The following is an 18,382-nucleotide window of genomic DNA, read 5'->3' on the forward strand; positions in this document are numbered from 1 at the left end:
CTCTCTCACCTTCTCCTTTCTCCTTATTCCACTGACCATGCATGTTCCAAAAACAGATCTCATTTACATGTGGTATCCCCCCCCCCCCCCCCCCACACACACACACACACACACTCCAGTGCCCCGCACCCCACCCAACTCTACCACTAGTCCCCATCACCTCCTCCCCACACCCAAGTCCCCCCCCCCCCCCTGTCCAAGGCTGCCACACTCCTCACACCTCCCTTTTGCTCCACTGCGAAACCCACCCTCTCTGACACCCCCCACCCCACCCCCTGTCTCTCATGCTGGTATTTGGGGGGGCGTGTGTCCATGGGGGTGTCCACCAATCGTGTGGCCCTTTGGGGTATAAAACCCTGAACATCTCTTAGATAATTTGCTCTTTCTGTCAGTCACAACACTCCAGGGTAAGGAGGGTGCCACACATTCGGGCAACGCTGGGACCAAAGGTGAAAAAAATCTGCAGATAACCGCGAAGAAGTTAAAGAGCACGGATAGACGCGGTTAGAAGCCCGCTCCCTTTGTTTCTCCAGGAAGGATGGAGAACGCCCACATGAAGCCCGGGCCTGAGTGCCTGTCTTACTTCGGGGTGAGCGAAGTAACTGGCCTCTCTATTGACCAGTTCAAGAAGAACCTCGCCAAGTATGGACACAACGGTAAGAGCACAGGCATCACGGATGGGCATTGGGGATGGGCTGTAACTCAACGAAGGCTTACACAGAGATAGAGTGACAAACTGGTATAGAGCTGGATGGTGTTTATATGAATGACTAATGTGTAACGTTGCCTGACTCCAGCAGTCAATGACATACAGTAGGATGTTTTCACAGGAACTAGCAGGGAGGGTTGAGGGTCTTGCATTGGCTGCTTTTAGAGGGGAGTTGCAACAGCTGGTAGAAATGTGGAGACATTGAGAAGCGGAGACTTTGAGGGCTTTGAAGAGCTATTTAAAGATAAGCAAAGAAGATGACTGGCGAGTGAGAGAGACAGGTGATGGCTCAAGAAGCTTCCTGGGTGATATATGGGGCGGGCGTTAACAGGAGAGGTGGATAATTTTAGGCCGGGTGAAAAGGGGGAGGTCCTTAGGTATCTTATAATTAAAGTTTCTGCAATGTGAATGCTAATCAATAATAGTAGGCCTATGGGTAATTAGATACCAAAGGCTGTGCTACTATAGTACAAAAGCTATTACTCTTTTTTTCCTTTGCTACTCTCAATCTGTGAGAGCTGATTGTTTTCACTGTGCAGTTTATCCTCATCATGAAGATGAACATATCTTATTTTGTTGAAGAGATAAAGGTATCAGTCCTTTCATTGTTTAGTATTTTAAAATGTGGTACACTACTTCAAATGGATTTCTTCTGCCTTGTCAGGCAGAGTTTTAGGAATGCAATTGTATAAGCTTTTTATACACGCTCCTTGTTATATACAGTAACTCCAAGACAATGAGAAATTGTAAAATATATATACCATGCTTTACCATTGTGGTAGGCCTACATGGCTTCAAGGGACCTACATGGCTGACATTTAACTCAATGGTGTCAGAAACAAACTATAGATTATAGAGAAAATCTTGTGCTACCCAACTCAAATACAATTTGAAAATGTAATTTTATTGATTCTTAATAACCATCAATTTTCTCTGTTTCTCTCTATTCTATCTTCCCTGTGTTCTCAACATCAGAGTTGCCCGCTGAGGAGGGTAAGTGTTAATACACACACACACACACACACACACACACACACACACACACACACACACACACACACACACACACACACACACACACACACACACACACACACACACACACACACACACACACACACACACACACACACACACACACACACACACACACACACATCCAATTAGTTCTATTGAATCATTTGGATTTTAAGAAGTCCCATGCAGGCTCAGGGTATACCATCTTTACAAATCCTTGATTAGCACAAGGGATGGGTCATCATCAGTGCTCTACATTGGCCTCTGTCCACAACCAATAAATCTGCTTAGGGAGGTGATCAAAACAAGCATGCACTATTTTAATTGAGAAATGTCTGGCACTGTATTGTGCAATCCCCCTTGCTCTAGTCGAGCACAATCCTATTTGTTATTGGACAACAACTATTCAAATTTCTTCTCCTTCGAGGCAAATAAGTAAAAAAACATACACTTTTTCATTTGGGCATCTTTGGAGACAAAGTTCAAACACCAAATACCCAATATACTCTTCCTTTCAAAATATTTGCGTACACATTCGTATTTTGTGATTATTTACTAAAGGGCCTCTTTATTTCCCTTCTCTTCTTCTCACCCAGGTAAGAGCGTCTGGGAGCTGATCGTTGAGCAGTTTGAGGACTTGCTGGTCAGGATTCTGTTGCTGGCTGCTTGCATCTCCTTTGTGAGTATTTAATTTGAATGTCAAGGCTGTATTTTGTACATTTTATCCCAGGTTTCACCTGTCACGTTATTCTTAAATACAAGTAACAGTTGCACAAGTTGTAGTAGTCTGTAGAATGAGTAAGAAATCCCTTGGACTTCACCAGAGGTGTTCAACTCATGCAGCAACAGTCCCCAACAACAGTAACTTTGTCATTGTGGTGACATTTGCATTTCACAAATGTCAGTGACGTTTTTCTCTTCTTCTCAGCTTTCACAAATGTCTTACTGCCAACTATAACTCTAGCTCTGGCTCTTCGGAGTGAATAATCCCCTTTGACCCCTGGGTCTTATGTAGCATCCTGATACATACAGATTATATTGCCTTTCACATTTTTAGACCACACGTGTTCAGCGAACATGCTTGCAGGCATTGCTGCAGTTGATCATTGCCATCTTGTCACTTTGTAAGACAACTTCTTATCCCCTTCCAAAGTCCCCCCACCCCTCTGTATTTCTGACGGGTTGGCTGCTTGTGCAGGGAGGGGTGGACATTGTGAGGGCTAGTAGGAGGTGTATTAATTGCTGCCCCTTACTTTCCACCCTGTTGGTCAGCTGTCATTATGGCCTTAGAAGGCGAATGGTTGAGGGGCAAGTGAGAGATGAGGGTCAGGGAAGTATAGGGGGGCTGAGGGGTAAGGGTTTATTTTAAGAAAGATTCAAGCCAGGGAGAGAAACTGAATCCTTCGGGAAAGGTCAGGACTGAAGCAAGGAACGAGCGGCTTCCACAGAAAGTGGCAGATAAGATTGAAGTGGAATAGGAGCAAGGAGTTATGGGACATAGAGATCAAATTAAAACAGATTATGTAATCATGCTATGACATAGGGCAATGCTAGGATCATTAATCAGAACTGCTGCTGAGAGGTTGACAAGAACATTTAAAACATGAGAACTATGCATAACTGTACGAACACAAATGCACACATACATAAATACATGCAACAAACATTTTTTAATGATACACTATTACTTATTACTTATAATTATTACTATTACCTTTTCCCCCCATTAATTAAGTCTTGATTTCCCACAAACTCAAGTGAAGAAAACACAGGAAGCACTACTACCTTTGCAAATTCAACAATCATTGAGACATCAAAAGGCAGAAAAAAAGAAAAAAACTACACTCCAGATGAGATTTTAATAAGCCAGCGAGCCGAGAACTCCCATGATGCCACACTGTAAAAGCGGACACCATCACAACAGCTGTGACAAATATCTTAAATACAGGAGACATGATTCATGCTGCGGACACTGTGTTCCTTTCCAGCATTTTGTGGTGCCCTAGGTTGTATTTCACATGCCAAATGCTAGGTGTTAACTGGCTAACTGGCCTCTGTTCCTATAGGTGCTGGCTTGGTTTGAGGAAGGCGAGGAGACCGTCACCGCCTTCGTGGAGCCCCTCGTCATTCTTCTCATCCTCATCGCCAATGCCGTTGTCGGTGTATGGCAGGTTAGTGAAAATGTTGAGCAACTCCTGTCTGCTGTGATGACAGGGGGGGGGGGGGGGGGGGGGTTACCATTCATTCGACTTGGTGAGGTTTAGACATTTTGTTTGGAGATTTGCTCAACCTCCATTGAGGTTGAGTATATCTGTTCTTCATAGAAATGGGAAGAAAACAATTGTCTAAATTTGATAGCTGTTGAGCATTGTAAAGGGACCTTAACATTTACTATAAGTTTACTATAAGCATGTATATGTTTCCTGCAGGCTGTCAATGACTCAGGCTATGTATGCATTGATCTGCTACATTGCATCCTTTGAAGAACATGGCTTGGCCATCAGGCTTTAGTGAGCAGGGGAACATTCCCTTCCTTATTGAAAGATGATGTGCTCTGCAGTCTTATTATCAATTTGGGGATGCTTGACATGAAAATGTTTGAGAACCACTGATCTAAATATTGTATGATTGTACTTTTCACAGGAGCGTAATGCTGAGGATGCCATTGAGGCTCTGAAGGAATATGAGCCTGAGCTGGGCAAAGTCTACCGTGCTGACAGAAAGAGCGTGCAGATAATCAAGGCCAGAGAAATTGTCCCTGGAGACATTGTGGAGGTGTCTGGTATGTTGCTTGTGCTTTCCCCTTAACGTCATCACCATGCATTAGGGAACTGTTTTAGAAACCCTATCAAAACATCACTATTTGCGTTATTACTTTGTAATTATTTACATGGCCGGAGGGAGAGAAACTGGAGATCTTTTCTCCCCTTTTGCGATGGGATATTCTTCTTGAGGTGTAATCCAACCCCACAATCTGTGCTGTCAAGGACAGGCAAATGATATCCCTATTAATAGCGAAAGAATCCGATGGGTCAAAGGCTGTTTTGCTGTCTAAATAGCATTTCACTGTGACGAGATGGTCAGAGTCTATATAGTGTCAGTGAAGTCTGAGGAAGAAACACAGAGGCTTTACAATAAACACACATCCGATAAATGTTATTTGCTAAATTGTGCAACAGGCGAGCTTCCTGTCTTTATAAGGCAACGAGAGGGCGGGGGGAATGGGAGAGCACTGCTGTGAAAACATGCTGAGTGAAGGAAAACAAAATCATGGATATAAATACCCCCAATGGCACCTGCCCCCCTCACACCCGCCCGCCCTCTATCCCAATGTACACCTGTTGCTCATGGGCTATTCATTTCAGTGCAATCCCCCCTACTCCCTCTCTCTCTTTCTCTCTGCTCTCTCTCTGTGCCATGGTTCATTCTGATTGGGTGCTGCTATATGACATTTGAGATTGTTCTTAACTTTGGAAACGTATAACGTATAAGCAGTCTTATAACACAGGGTGTTATAAGATGTTATTTTCTTTGTAAACCTTTAATAAACATTATTCTCATTTGGTATTTTGCAAATGATGTGGAATTTACAGTGGAGATATTGCAAAATTAATGACAAGGAGGCATAATAGATTCACGTTAATGCTGCTAAATTCCTTCTCACTGCATTAACCCTCCAAATACAACACACTGTTTTACGTATATGTGTATGTTCAATAACATCGGATAACAACTCTCATAACCGAAATGAACTCTCTGTCTGTGTCTACAGTTGGTGACAAAGTCCCCGCTGACATCAGACTTATTACTATCAAGTCCACCACCCTGCGTGTTGACCAGTCTATCCTTACTGGTAAGGTTCACAAGTCTACTGTATTATAGGGAAGGAAGGCTTGGATGTGGATGTGGATGCTTACGGGCTGTCAGTGATAGAATTACACATTTTAATTAATTTAATGAAAATGTAATGACATTAATTTAATTATTCCTTGCAGCAATGTTTGTGTAGTGCATAAGGTATAGTGATCCTCAATATTGTAGTTTCTATTCCCTGTTTCTAATCAATTTGATGCTGTTACCCTCAGGTGAGTCTGTCAGTGTGATCAAGCACACTGATGCCGTCCCCGACGCCAGGGCTGTCAACCAGGACAAGAAGAACATGCTTTTCTCTGTAAGTGTCTTCTATTTTCTATTTTTTATTATTCAATAGATTTTTCATCATTTCCTTTCCTTTTCTCTTTTATTCCATGTCCACGATTGTCTTTTCACCTTCCTGTTCCTGTCTCCTCCTCAGGGTACCAACATTGCCTCCGGCAAGGCCATTGGTGTGGCTATTGCGACCGGTGTCTCCACTGAGATCGGTAAAATCCGTGACCAGATGTGCGCCACTGAGCAGGAGAAGACCCCTCTGCAGGCTAAGCTGGACGAGTTCGGTGAGCAGCTGTCCAAGGTCATCACCCTTATCTGCATCGCTGTCTGGGCTATCAACATTGGCCACTTCAACGACCCGGTCCATGGAGGCTCCTGGATCCGTGGTGCCGTCTACTACTTCAAGATCGCCGTTGCCCTGGCTGTGGCCGCCATCCCTGAGGGTGAGCAAAGATATTTTCAACCAAAACAATGTTTTCAGACAGTTACCTGGACCCGTGTCCTCGATTGTCTGTTGCCCTGCTTGTTCGTTATCACGCTCACAGTTTGCACCAATCTGTCGCAGGTCTGCCCGCTGTCATCACCACCTGTCTGGCTCTGGGCACCCGCCGTATGGCCAAGAAGAACGCCATTGTCAGAAGCCTGCCCTCCGTGGAGACCCTGGGCTGCACCTCCGTCATCTGCTCAGACAAGACCGGCACCCTCACCACCAACCAGATGTGTGTGACCAAGGTAGGTGTCTTTAGATCAAAGGAGATGGAGCGCAGCACCCTGTCAGGAAAAAGGAGACATTAAATGGTGGTTGATGAGGCCAAGACAAGAAGACAAACTAAGGCCATACAGTTACAAAACAATAGGAAGTGAAATAAATAATGTTGCATCTACGATTGTCAATATGTAGCAAAAAGTTATAACATACCGTACTCTCCCTACTCCATACTTTTGATTAGTTTGTTCCTGTACTGATGTAATTGATCCATACCTACTGTATCATACCCTGAAAGCTAACAGATCTCTTTCATTCTTGCACACAGATGTTCATTGTCAAGAATGTTGATGGTGAACATGTTGACCTTGATGCCTTTGACATCTCTGGCTCCAAGTACACTCCTGAGGGCGAAGTGTAAGTCTGATTTCCATGACAAATGTATCTATTATCATTACTACTATATTATAGACTATGTAGAATATAGACTAGACACTGAGGCGAAGGCACACCTCTGTCTTTCAATTAATTCCTTTGTTGTTACATATTTCAGTTCCCAGGGAGGTTCCAAGACCAACTGCAGCTCATTCGACGGACTTGTTGAGCTGGCTACCATCTGCGCCCTGTGCAATGACTCCTCTCTCGATTACAATGAGGTACAGTTTTTTTTTTTACACCTGCAAAAGAAGAAACACCCGCACACTGTCTTCAAATGCAGTGAAAATATTTAACAGGGAACCAGCAACGTTTCGGCCTATACAGCCTTCATCAGGCTCATTGCTGCTTCCCTATTAACCATTTTCACTGCATTTGTAGGCGATGTGCGGGTGTTACTTTTTTTGCATGATGTCGGGCACTTATTTTATGTTTTGAACCTGACATCTGAAGTAGGACAGTGGTAGGCCTCAACTCACAAGCCTTCAAACCTTTCTAATCACTACCTCTATTTCAACAGGCCAAGAAGATCTATGAGAAGGTTGGTGAGGCTACTGAGACCGCCCTGAGCTGCCTGGTTGAGAAGATGAACGTGTTCAACTCTAACGTCAAGAACCTGAACAAGATTGAGAGGGCCAATGCTTGCTGTTCAGTAAGTGTCGTGTGCACTGCCCACTGCCATATAGTTGATAGAATCATACTCTTGTTCTTCTTCTTCATCACCAACCAACCGTCTCAAAATCACTCAGTTCTAAATATAACCATTTTACCTCTTCCAATAGGTGATCAAACAGCTGATGAACAAGAAGTTCACCCTGGAGTTCTCCCGTGACAGGAAATCCATGTCCGCTTATTGCACCCCTGCCAAGGGTGATGGCAGTGCCAAGATGTTCGTGAAGGGCGCACCCGAGGGTGTGATTGATAGGTGCGCATACGTCCGTGTTGGCGCCACCCGCGTGCCCCTGACCGCTGGTATTAAGGACAAAATCCTGGCTGTGATCAAGGATTGGGGTTGTGGCCGCGACACCCTGCGTTGTCTGGCCCTGGCCACCCGTGACACCCCCCTGAAGGTTGAGGAGATGGTCCTTGAGGACTCCACTAAGTTCATTGACTATGAGGTAAGAACCACACAAATTCTGGCTTTACCTGCCAGGTGCTTGAACATTGAAGGGCATAGTAGCTAAATATATATAACTCTGTAAACCTGTACTGACCTTCTTTCCTCCCATCTTCCCCCAGATGGACCTGACCTTTGTTGGCTGCGTTGGTATGCTGGATCCCCCTCGTAAGGAGGTCACTCCCGCCATTGAGCTGTGCAGAGCCGCTGGAATCCGTGTCATCATGATCACTGGTGTGTATACTTCCTGTACCGTTTTGCAATGACAGTTTATAGCCAGAAGTTTATGTAATATGCAGCTAGTAGTGTCTGGCTAATGGGTAATATCAAGCAGTTGTGTGACTGGGCTCGGCCGTACCCGCTAACCTGCAGACTCTTCCCACTCCAGGTGACAACAAGGGAACCGCCATCGCTATCTGCCGTCGTATTGGCATCTTCAAAGAGGATGAGGATGTGGAGGGCAAGGCCTACACCGGACGCGAGTTTGACGATCTGCCCAGTGACGACCAGGGCCCCGCCGTGATGAGAGCTTGCTGCTTCGCCCGCGTGGAGCCAGCCCACAAGTCTAAGATCGTTGAGTTCCTGCAGAGTTACGATGAAATTACTGCCATGGTGAGGAGATCATCTCAACAGAAACATGCTTATCTTCACTATAAGGTGATCTGCAGGTGTGTATACTGTTAGAAAAAGTCCACGCTGACTGTGTGCCCTGCCTCCTCTGTCCCTTAACCCAGACCGGTGATGGAGTGAACGATGCCCCCGCCCTGAAGAAGGCCGAGATCGGTATCGCTATGGGCTCTGGCACCGCCGTTGCCAAGTCTGCCTCTGAGATGGTCCTGGCTGACGACAACTTCTCTTCCATTGTGTCTGCCGTTGAGGAGGGCAGAGCTATCTACAACAACATGAAGCAGTTCATCCGCTACCTCATCTCCTCCAACGTCGGTGAGGTCGTCTGGTGAGTGGCCACTTTAATATCTAGTTGTCTAATTCCGTTGTGTCTTCTTCCTCTTCCTGTATGCTCCTTTCCCATTTTCTTTCTTTCTTTTTTGTTCACATTGGCTTTGTCCACGGCATTGGGAAATTGTTCTCACGTGTCCTGACCTTCCACCCTTCTTCCCACCCTCTCAGTATCTTCCTGACCGCTGCCCTGGGTCTGCCCGAGGCTCTCATCCCCGTCCAGCTGCTGTGGGTCAACCTGGTGACTGACGGTCTGCCCGCCACCGCTCTGGGCTTCAACCCCCCTGACCTGGACATCATGGGCAAGCCCCCACGTAAGGCCAAGGAGCCCCTGATCTCCGGATGGTTGTTCTTCAGATACATGGCTATTGGTGGTAAGTAATTAACTTCTTCCGGTGTTTCATATAGTAGAATGACGTGGCCATGAGTGTTAACGTGTTAAAGAACAGACTCACCTATAGCAACTGTGACTTTCTTCAACAGGATACGTCGGTGCTGCCACTGTTGCTGCTGCTGCCTATTGGTTCATTTATGATGTCGAGGGTCCCGGTGTCACCTTCTACCAGCTGGTATGTACAGTATCCCTCGCAGACACACACTTGATACTCTCGAAAAGCAGTGTTCAATAGCACTGATTTAGGTGGTTTCCTTCCCGACAGCAACGATAATTATTTCACAGCAAACATTTTTAACTTATCTTTGCTTCTGGGGGGTCCCTGGAACAACATATTTTAAGATGGGGTCGGCGGCCAATTATGCTAATAACCAGCACATGGTGACCAAGTCTCTCTTTCTCTGTCACTATCTCTACACAGTCCCACTTCATGCAGTGCCATGACGCCAACGAGGAATTTGCTGGCATTGAGTGCGAGGTCTTTGAGGCTGAAGCTCCTATGACCATGGCCCTGTCTGTGCTGGTCACCATTGAGATGTGCAACGCCCTCAACAGGTACAGTACGGTTCGGCTCTGAGTATAAAACAAAATGAGGTCATTTAACTCTGAGAGTGAAATGAGATAATTTTTCAACGTGTTATATTCAAGATTTCTGTTACTTTTACGTCAACATATGACATCAAGCCAAGCAATGCGGAAGCGATCGTTCTTCTATTGCTATAAATCCATCACGCTGCCTTTGATAGCAGTCTCATCCTCCATCTCTTCTCTCCAGCTTGTCTGAGAACCAGTCTCTGGTCCGCATGCCCCCATGGGTCAACTTCTGGCTGCTTTCTGCCATGACCCTCTCCTTCTCCCTGCACTTCATGATCATCTATGTGGAACCCCTGCCCGTAAGTCTGCACCAGGACTCATCACTCACTCCCTACTGTCCCATTTAAAAACTTAAGAAATGTTTTGCTTATAATAATGACATGCCCAAAATTACAACATGCTTACAGGGCTCTGGGGACATTCTTGTTTAATTCACAATCATAATGTAGATTATTTTTGTTTGTTTGTCCGTTTGTTTTTTGGGTTAGGGTTAGGATTAGACTACACATATACACTGTCATAAATGTACAATGACAATGTTATTCAGATGTGACAGAGATCCATCACTCATTCCTTGTCTCGAATACCCACATGATATGCATGATCTGGGACTCATGTACTAGTATTTCTATTGTGACATACCGTAATATTGACCACTCTTTTCTCTCCATTAGATGGTCTTCCATCTGACTCACTTGAACATTGATCAGTGGATGGTTGTCCTGAAGCTTTCCATCCCCGTCATCCTCATTGATGAGGTCCTGAAGTTCTTCGCCCGTAACTACGTTGAGAGTACGTATCCTCCTCACATTTGTGTCGTCCGATGATGGCTCCTCCATTTTCTTCTAATTTCCCCCACTATACATTATTAATTGTTCATTAATAATTTAACTAAGTGTACTTGAAATTAATCTATCAGTTAATTCATTATTTAATTATATTAATGTATTACTAATTCAATCAACATAATCAATTTTCATATTTTCTTCATTGAAATAATTCTATCCATCTACTTTCATTCACGTCTATCATCTTTTCTGTTCTCTCATTCTTTCCTCATGTAACTCTGTAACTCTGTAACATTCATTAACTCACTTACCCCCTTTCTTTTCTATTCCAGTTTATTAAATCAATCAACTTTCCATCATTAGCCTGTAACTAAAGCAAGGTATACTACAAGCTGCTTTTCCAGCAACATTTCTTGTTATCTTTGTCTATGTTAGTCTATTTCTTTGTGTGTGTTTTGGGAGCGAGCGTGTCAAGGCTAAGTCTAATTTATAATTTGTCGCACGACATACTATAAATTACACTTCATGTACATTGTGTTGTCCAGTGTGGTAGAGTGTTTGTTGACAAAATGAGTTCAGATCTGAGCCAAGTCTCCTGAGGAGGCACGTCTGAAGCCTGTCCTGGACAAGGTTCTCCGGACGTAAAAACAAACAATCTTGTTTAAAAATATATATATATATATATATATATATATATATATATATAATCAAGCCAAAGAGCTTATCGTATCAGTGAAGGTCCTCAACATGTGAATGAATGATGTTGTATTCTGTTTGTATTCTGCAGTAGGAGCGTGTAACAGTGACCTTTTTGGTACCACTATAGTAGTACTAACATGTGTCATATCACCTGTAGCAACCTTGTATCTCCAATGATGCCCTTGTTTGAGGGGAAAACTAAATTCCTGAACATTTAAAAAAATAATTTGGAGATCTGTGGTTTCTGCAGGAGACTGTCATGTTTATATACCCATTAGATGCCTTGCACACTATGTAAAGAATGGATGGCAGTCGCTTTATTTGCATCGAGTATTGCAGTTGGCTTAGAAATGTTCAGTGTTACATTGAAGGCATTGGCTATACTGTAGCTGAGTGCACTTTTGACTTTATATTGCGGCTACATAGTTTCCAGGCGATTGGATTTGAATAGTTATGGTTAAAGATAGTATTTGTTCTCCACTAACATAATCCTAGTTGTATGTCTAATAACAATTGTAAAGTATCATTTACAACTCTAATTGTTTATTTTTTATTTTTTTCCAGCTTCAAACGTATAATAGACATGTAGAAGAGTCTGCAAAGGAGGAAGATCACAACCAATGAGGAGGGGAGCTCTAATGAGCCACCCAGAAGAGAAAGGACAAAACACCGGAAAACCGTTAAAAAAACACTACAAAATACATCAAAAAAATCTACATAAAAATAACCTCTATGTAAAGAAAGATGTATTGAGGTATATTGTCCCTGCGAATTACATAGTAAAGTATTTAAAGATTTTATTCTAAGAAATAAAGTATGTATTAAAAGTGACTTTTTTTTGTTAAACTTGGATATTCTCAGCTTGTCTCTTATTCTTGTCTATGTTTCTCATGTATTGTGAAACACTGGCTGCCTTCACTGAGCACTGTATAGTGTGTGTGGGGGGGGTGTAGGGTTGCAGAATGACTTCATATGGACAGAAAAAGGCACATGCTTCCCAGCTGCCAGTGCTCTCCATAAGCTCTGTGTAGTCAGTCGACACTGTTGGAAGTCCCATGACATAAATGGGCATGCCCGCACACTCACATGAACACTTTTGGTCTTATAGATATATCGTTTACGTGACAAGTTGCAATAAAGTGATTACAAATGAATGTATTGTATTGTGTAGCACATTTTTGTTGAGCAATACAATCAACATAGATTTTCTCCTGTATATTTACCATACTAGATAGATAGATAGATAGATAGATATGCACAAATAAGGCAAAGTGACTATTGTGTTGTAGTTCACTGTTGAATCTCTGATCTCCTGGCGACTGCAGAGTGCTGTCAAGTACAAAATGGGTCTTTTGTTTGCAGCACTGCCTGCATCGATTTAGAAAACAGGAAGTCCACTTTAGATCTGGGTTCTGAATGGTATGTCGGTTCCCTTCATTTGCTTTGCATAGTCTTCATCAAACATCTTTGATTGTTCAGGGGTGAAGTGATTGGCCCAATCACCTACCTCACCTGAATATGTGAAAAAGAAAAAAAGAAAGGATAGAAGAAAACAGAGGACTCGGTAGAATAATTGTTGTTTTCCAGCAGACCCAGTTAGTCTAGAAAGTAACTGCTAGGGGGCACCATTGGATCGTGTAAACTTTAGCATGTGCAAACCAGTAGACAGATTCACAAATTTGGGGAATTCCAATTGCACAGCTTTAAAAATGATGGTTGATTATGGCTTATTTTAGCCATATGGATGTACACAGGCGAATTGACGCACACAGGATAAATCTGCCGTACCCATAATTTGTATTCACTTTTTCCTAGGGGCAAGCAAATGTACTGTTTTGGATTGCAGGATAATCAGAGATCAACTGACCTTTTCTCATGAAAGGAGAGATAGAGTGGTCAAACACAGGCCCTGCGACAAACGAGTAGTTTGCCATAGGGTTCTCTTTCATGACCTTGAACGATGTGAGTTCCACAATGCGGTTGATGACATCATCAGAGAGGGACATGTCAAGGTAGTGCATGATGCGTTCCACTTCACGTCGTGGGTTCTAGGGAGACAGAGGTTTTGAGTGTGAGTGTGTGGAAGAGAGAGAGAGAGAGAGAGAGAGAGAGAAAGACATCTTAACTTAGTTCTAACCTCCTTCATGTCCTCATAGAAAAGATACAGGATGCTCTTCTTATCTCTCTCCTCCCAGTAATCCTTCACATGGTCATACCAGGAGCCCCATGCCACTGTTGGAAACAGCAGTCAGTCCAGTTTTTATCATGGCCAGAGTTATACAGTATAATTGAATAGCACTAGAATGGCAATTCCAAGCTGTAAATGTACAGTCAAGTGTCGAAGTGTCCTTGAGCAAGACCCGGAACCCCCAATTGCCAATTGCTCCCGGTGTGCAGGTTGATGCCTTGTATGGTTTCCTTCGCCATCTGTGTATGAATGGGTGAATGTAATGCACAATCTATGTAAAGCACCTTGGATAAAGACACTATATGAATACACCATTTACAATCCTACTGTACGTGCGTACGTGTGCGTACGTGTGTGTACGGTTGTAATGTAACTCGAGAACCGTTTGACCCACCAACTTCACATTCGACACACGCGTTCCACACCCCCACAGGGAGTGCAGCGTCAGGTATCGAGTCGGTCGGACCCACGGTTCTCCAGAACCACCACAAAAGGCTCTGGTTAGGCTCTGCCAGTGGGCCTAATGAGGCCAACTCCTTTCACCTGGGCCAGTCTCTGCCAGTGGGCCGAATTGATTGCCAAGTACACTTTTCAGTTTGCAGTCTTCACACACAAGCACATACACAGATCTCCATGTGGGACACATGTGGGCTGTTAAAATGGGTGCTATGACAACGTATGTCATTAGGTTTGCAAGTTGCATCGTTCCCAAGTAGGCCGGTGGCCGACTGCGACGGGCACGTACAGGTCTAGTACTTCAAACTCTGAACTCTGTCCATTTGGTTACATAATACTCTATCAGAGTTAAATTTACACTAAGTATTGAGTAGTACTGTAGTGTGCAGCCAAAACTCAATGGCATTATGGCTGGTACTTTGTGGTAACTAGCAATATAACTTTATACTAGGCTCTAGTATATCAATAACCTACAGTATGCTAATTATAGCTGCTGCTGCATAGATACGTTTTACACAAGATGTAACAATAAAGTACAACCTTGAACCCTTACATTCTCCTCGCATGAACTTGTGGATGTAGCCATCCCAGGGCCCTGGCTCTGGCTGTGTCTGATTCATACGGTCAAAGTGATAGTAGCTCACCATGTTGTCCTTAGCGTTGCGCGCCACATAGATCACCTTAGGATGCCAGAGGAAGGAAGAGTTAGAGGGAGGATTCAGGAGGATACAGAGATTGGGTGAAATTTAGGGCTGCAACTAGATGATTTTCTTAGAGATTATTCAACCAATGAATTTGTATATATCTACAAATTGATTTTAACCACCTAAAAGTTATTTTATACTAAAATATTGATCAATTATTTTATACAGTTATTGATTATCAATATTTTGTTTTACAATTGATTATTTGATTAACTTTGCACCCTTAGTGAAATTATGTTCTCGACTCGAATTTACCTTAATTTAAACTTTAAACTTTGAACTTACCTTGCATTTGTTTCCCCAAAATCCAGTTGGCACCAGTTGGAGTGGCAGATGAGTCTTGATGACTCTTGGTGGATCCATTTTCTTCAGAAGGTCAATACCTGAAAACATGCAATTATTCCAGTCAATCTATTTGATGTAAAAAAATATATATATTCAGTTCAGACAGACAGACATGACTGCAGGCAGTCTATCTGTCTATCTCACATTCTGCAGAGGTCGGCAAGTAAGTTTGGCATCAGGCAATGCTTTTCTAAGCAATTAGATGACGGGCCAGAACATAATCAATGTGACATATGCTTATATAATAAGAACTATATTTCTATAAAAGTTAATAAATAAGTATTTGTATGGTAATCAAGCTTGCTGATAGAAATGCTTGCGTAATGATTTTCTGCAGGCCACATCCTGAACAAAAGCTCTTCATGGCTCCGCTTTTTCATTGTTCAAATGGTTCTTCTTGCATGCATGTGAAACAGGTTTGTTGTTATGTTTTTGTTTGTTATTGTTGTTGTTGTTTAAACAGTATTGTAAAATGCTGCATTTATATTGGGCATTGGTTTACATTCTGCAGAGAGTGACTGAGGAAGAGTGCAGGGCCGGCGGTGGACTATTCTGCTGCTGATAATCTAAACCTAATCCTTACCGTGCACTAATTTAACGTTTTTATTGGACTATTGGGATGTTGGAATAATGGTCCATCAGATTAATGGGTAGCCCACTAGCCCCACTTATTTTACACAACAACTAGAGAGGGTTTGTGTGTTGTTTGTGTTTTGCACAGCCATGGTAAATCTCGAGTGTTGAGTTGTGTGTACACCGGCTTTCAGTGGCCTCTCCCTTGGGAAGGGAGTGTCTTTGAATGTTGTGTTTGTCCTTGTGTCAAGGCATCTCAGTTTACTATTTATTTTTATTTATTTAGATGGATGGTATATTTCAACTTTCAGAATATACAGTACGTGTTTGGCCGTTTGGATATTTTCTTTTCTTTTTTCCCCCATTTCATTGTTGAGGGCCTTACACACCTATCATTATAACGCAACACTAGAAACTCTCTTTCAGACTTCTTATTAACAAAGAAGACAACTATCTGTTAAAATGGGATAAGCGGGAGTCGCACACTATTTTCTTTTTAATGTTCACTTGTCATACTCTGTTTCTCCTTCGTTTCTGCTTTATTTATTCGTTGCAAACATTAAAATATATTAATCATTAAAATAAATAACAACACTAGACAAACCGCCATGCACGTTTCTATTCTTCAGGGGCAATATGCATACAGCTTAATATTTACCTGTGTTGCCCAAATTAACATACAGCGAAATCTGTTAATTCCTCTGAAAAGCTCAGAAGCAATACCAATAGTTCCACACCAACAAAACTGGTTGTGTATTAAGGCAACAGCAATGTCAAGCACAATGCATGGGTGGTGAATAATGGAAACAGGATACATGGAGACTGCAGACTGCAGTTATGAAGCTGGACCTGGTCCATGTTGTGCATCTTCTATTTTGCCCACATTCTTCTGAACATTGTTGATAATGTTAATAATAAATAAATAACTTATTCATAAATAAGTGAATTCTAACTCAAATGGTAGTCTAGTCCACACCACGATATATATATAGATACCTCCTTTGTGTTACTCTCCACATTACATGCTCACTAGACATTTTGGGAATGCATACCTGAGGGGATGGGGGGGGGAGAGAAGATTTCCAGGAAGGGAATCCTGATAATTGTTGGAGCCCTTCTACAAATCTCGGCATCTCCATTGTGAAGGAGCAGGTCTACTATCTCCTGGGTCCATGTGGTTCCTTATGATCAAAGACAGGTAAAACACTGAATGTCAGCTGCATAATATTCAAAGGAATTCTATTCTATATTCTTCTGTAGCTCTATTGTAGCTCTATTGCCAGTCTACATGTATAGAGAAAAGCTACCTGCTTTGGGATAGGTGGCGATGAGAAGATCTGAGGGGTCAGGTTGAAAAGCCCAGATAGAGTCCCAGTTGTTGGCAATCTGGTTCATAAGAGGTATACCCCTGATGGGGATAAGTGGGAAACGATAAATGGCATCCCGGGCCTTCTCAATGGCATCGGACATGGATATCTTCTTCTCCTCTGACATGACTTAACGGTGGTGTCAGATGAAAACAAAGTTGTCAGGGCAGGCACAGAAAGTTGTCAGCAGCAACTGACTGCCGCCAACACCACACAGCTAGACCTTGCTCTTGTCTCGACTGATTATTTTTTAGTCCCGTGTCAAATATGCACAGCCGGTCACTCACTGGAGCTGTGAATTTTCTGCAAAAATGTTCCTGCTTGATTTAATTCCAAAGTACACATTGTGTAATCATCCACTTTATATTATGTTCCCATAGCTGGCCTCTTTCAAACAGCAGCAAGTCTTTTAGTTTTGTCTTTGTGTGAACTCCTCTTGTTTCTTCTTGGTCCTCAGCATTACATTTCCTTTTCCCTTTCCAAATTTAACATCCCCTTTTCTAGGGATAGCTAGGAGTTTCTCTCTAATTTCTTCCCAAACCCCTCCCTCTTGAAGATTGATTTGAAGATGAAATTCTTCAGTCACTCTAAAACAGGTCTCCTCTTTTTCACTTCTATCGTCACTGTCTGTGTCTGAATAACCGTCTACACTGGCAGTTCCACAGACAGACCTGCTATAAGTGCCCTTATGTAGCCTAACTAACTAGCCCAGTTACATCTGAACTCCACTCTTGCTCCCAACAATAATATACTGAATATTATTCCTGAATCCAAAATTCTAGGAAAGGACAAGGGAGGGTCTTAAATCCCTGCATTCCACACGAACCAACCACCGTGGTAATGTCATTTCTGAGGGAGGAGCATGCTACTCATATTCTCCATGAGTTAGGTTGAGCATTAACTTTGACAGGTTTAACCAGATGAACAGGGAAGCAATAAGGAACAAATATAGAGGAAATTGGGTACCTTTTGGGTACAGTAATACCAATAATATCCCTATTGGCAAGAAATCAAGCTTTTTGTTATGGCCTTTCTGTACCCAAAACTGACATAGGCTATGTGTGGTGTGACTACTAATTTTCTTACAGAATACTGAGAGACAAACAATACCCTCTCCTGCACTAACCTTTGGACCCTTGGTTAAAGTGATCTATAGTCATGAGCCAGTCACTGCCTTTTTCCTG

General features: G+C 42.8%; 2 protein-coding genes across 3 annotated transcripts; one reads left to right on the plus strand and one right to left on the minus strand.

Moving 5' to 3' along the window:
- Window positions 1-370: 370 nt before the first annotated feature.
- atp2a1l (ATPase sarcoplasmic/endoplasmic reticulum Ca2+ transporting 1, like) lies at window positions 371-12,415 on the plus strand. Of its 2 annotated transcripts, XM_083788159.1 has the most exons (23): window positions 372-656; window positions 1,685-1,702; window positions 2,323-2,405; window positions 3,793-3,897; window positions 4,370-4,508; window positions 5,499-5,579; window positions 5,812-5,897; window positions 6,021-6,318; window positions 6,441-6,607; window positions 6,910-6,998; window positions 7,135-7,237; window positions 7,537-7,668; window positions 7,799-8,134; window positions 8,256-8,367; window positions 8,522-8,745; window positions 8,868-9,088; window positions 9,262-9,464; window positions 9,574-9,659; window positions 9,906-10,039; window positions 10,260-10,377; window positions 10,753-10,870; window positions 11,199-11,246; window positions 12,130-12,415. In XM_083788159.1, exons 1-22 carry the CDS (start codon window positions 539-541, stop codon window positions 11,204-11,206), a joined length of 2,979 nt encoding a protein of 992 aa, XP_083644285.1. In that variant the 5' UTR covers window positions 372-538; the 3' UTR covers window positions 11,207-11,246; window positions 12,130-12,415. The 2 variants fall into 2 exon arrangements, with proteins under 2 accessions (XP_083644284.1, XP_083644285.1); XM_083788158.1 differs by lacking the exon at window positions 11,199-11,246 and having other exon boundaries at window positions 371-656.
- Window positions 12,191-17,920, minus strand: sult1st6 (sulfotransferase family 1, cytosolic sulfotransferase 6). The gene is made up of 7 exons (XM_083788165.1): window positions 17,139-17,920; window positions 16,884-17,012; window positions 15,199-15,296; window positions 14,763-14,889; window positions 13,703-13,797; window positions 13,433-13,613; window positions 12,191-13,077 (listed from the first exon to the last, which is right to left on the minus strand). The coding sequence occupies exons 1-7, from the start codon at window positions 17,323-17,325 to the stop codon at window positions 12,965-12,967; spliced, it is 930 nt and encodes a 309-aa protein (XP_083644291.1). The 5' UTR covers window positions 17,326-17,920; the 3' UTR covers window positions 12,191-12,964.
- Between the last annotated feature and the right edge of the window lie 462 nt (window positions 17,921-18,382).

Source organism: Protomyctophum parallelum, assembly GCF_964188405.1.
Source record: "Protomyctophum parallelum genome assembly, chromosome: 17".
Taxonomy (NCBI): domain Eukaryota; kingdom Metazoa; phylum Chordata; class Actinopteri; order Myctophiformes; family Myctophidae; genus Protomyctophum; species Protomyctophum parallelum.

Coding starts and splice junctions, on each gene's coding strand:
- sult1st6 (XM_083788165.1), bottom strand. CDS start 17,325: ATGTCAGAGGAGAAGAAGATATCCATGTCCGATGCCATTGAGAAGGCC. Junction 14,890..15,198: donor TTTGGGGAAACAAATGCAAG/GTAAGTTCAAAG, acceptor TGGCATCCTAAG/GTGATCTATGTGGCGCGCAA. Junction 13,798..14,762: donor CAAGTTCATGCGAGGAGAAT/GTAAGGGTTCAA, acceptor TGTTTCCAACAG/TGGCATGGGGCTCCTGGTAT.
- atp2a1l (XM_083788158.1), top strand. CDS start 539: ATGGAGAACGCCCACATGAAGCCCGGGCCTGAGTGCCTGTCTTACTTC. Junction 5,580..5,811: donor TGACCAGTCTATCCTTACTG/GTAAGGTTCACA, acceptor TGTTACCCTCAG/GTGAGTCTGTCAGTGTGATC. Junction 6,608..6,909: donor ACCAGATGTGTGTGACCAAG/GTAGGTGTCTTT, acceptor TCTTGCACACAG/ATGTTCATTGTCAAGAATGT.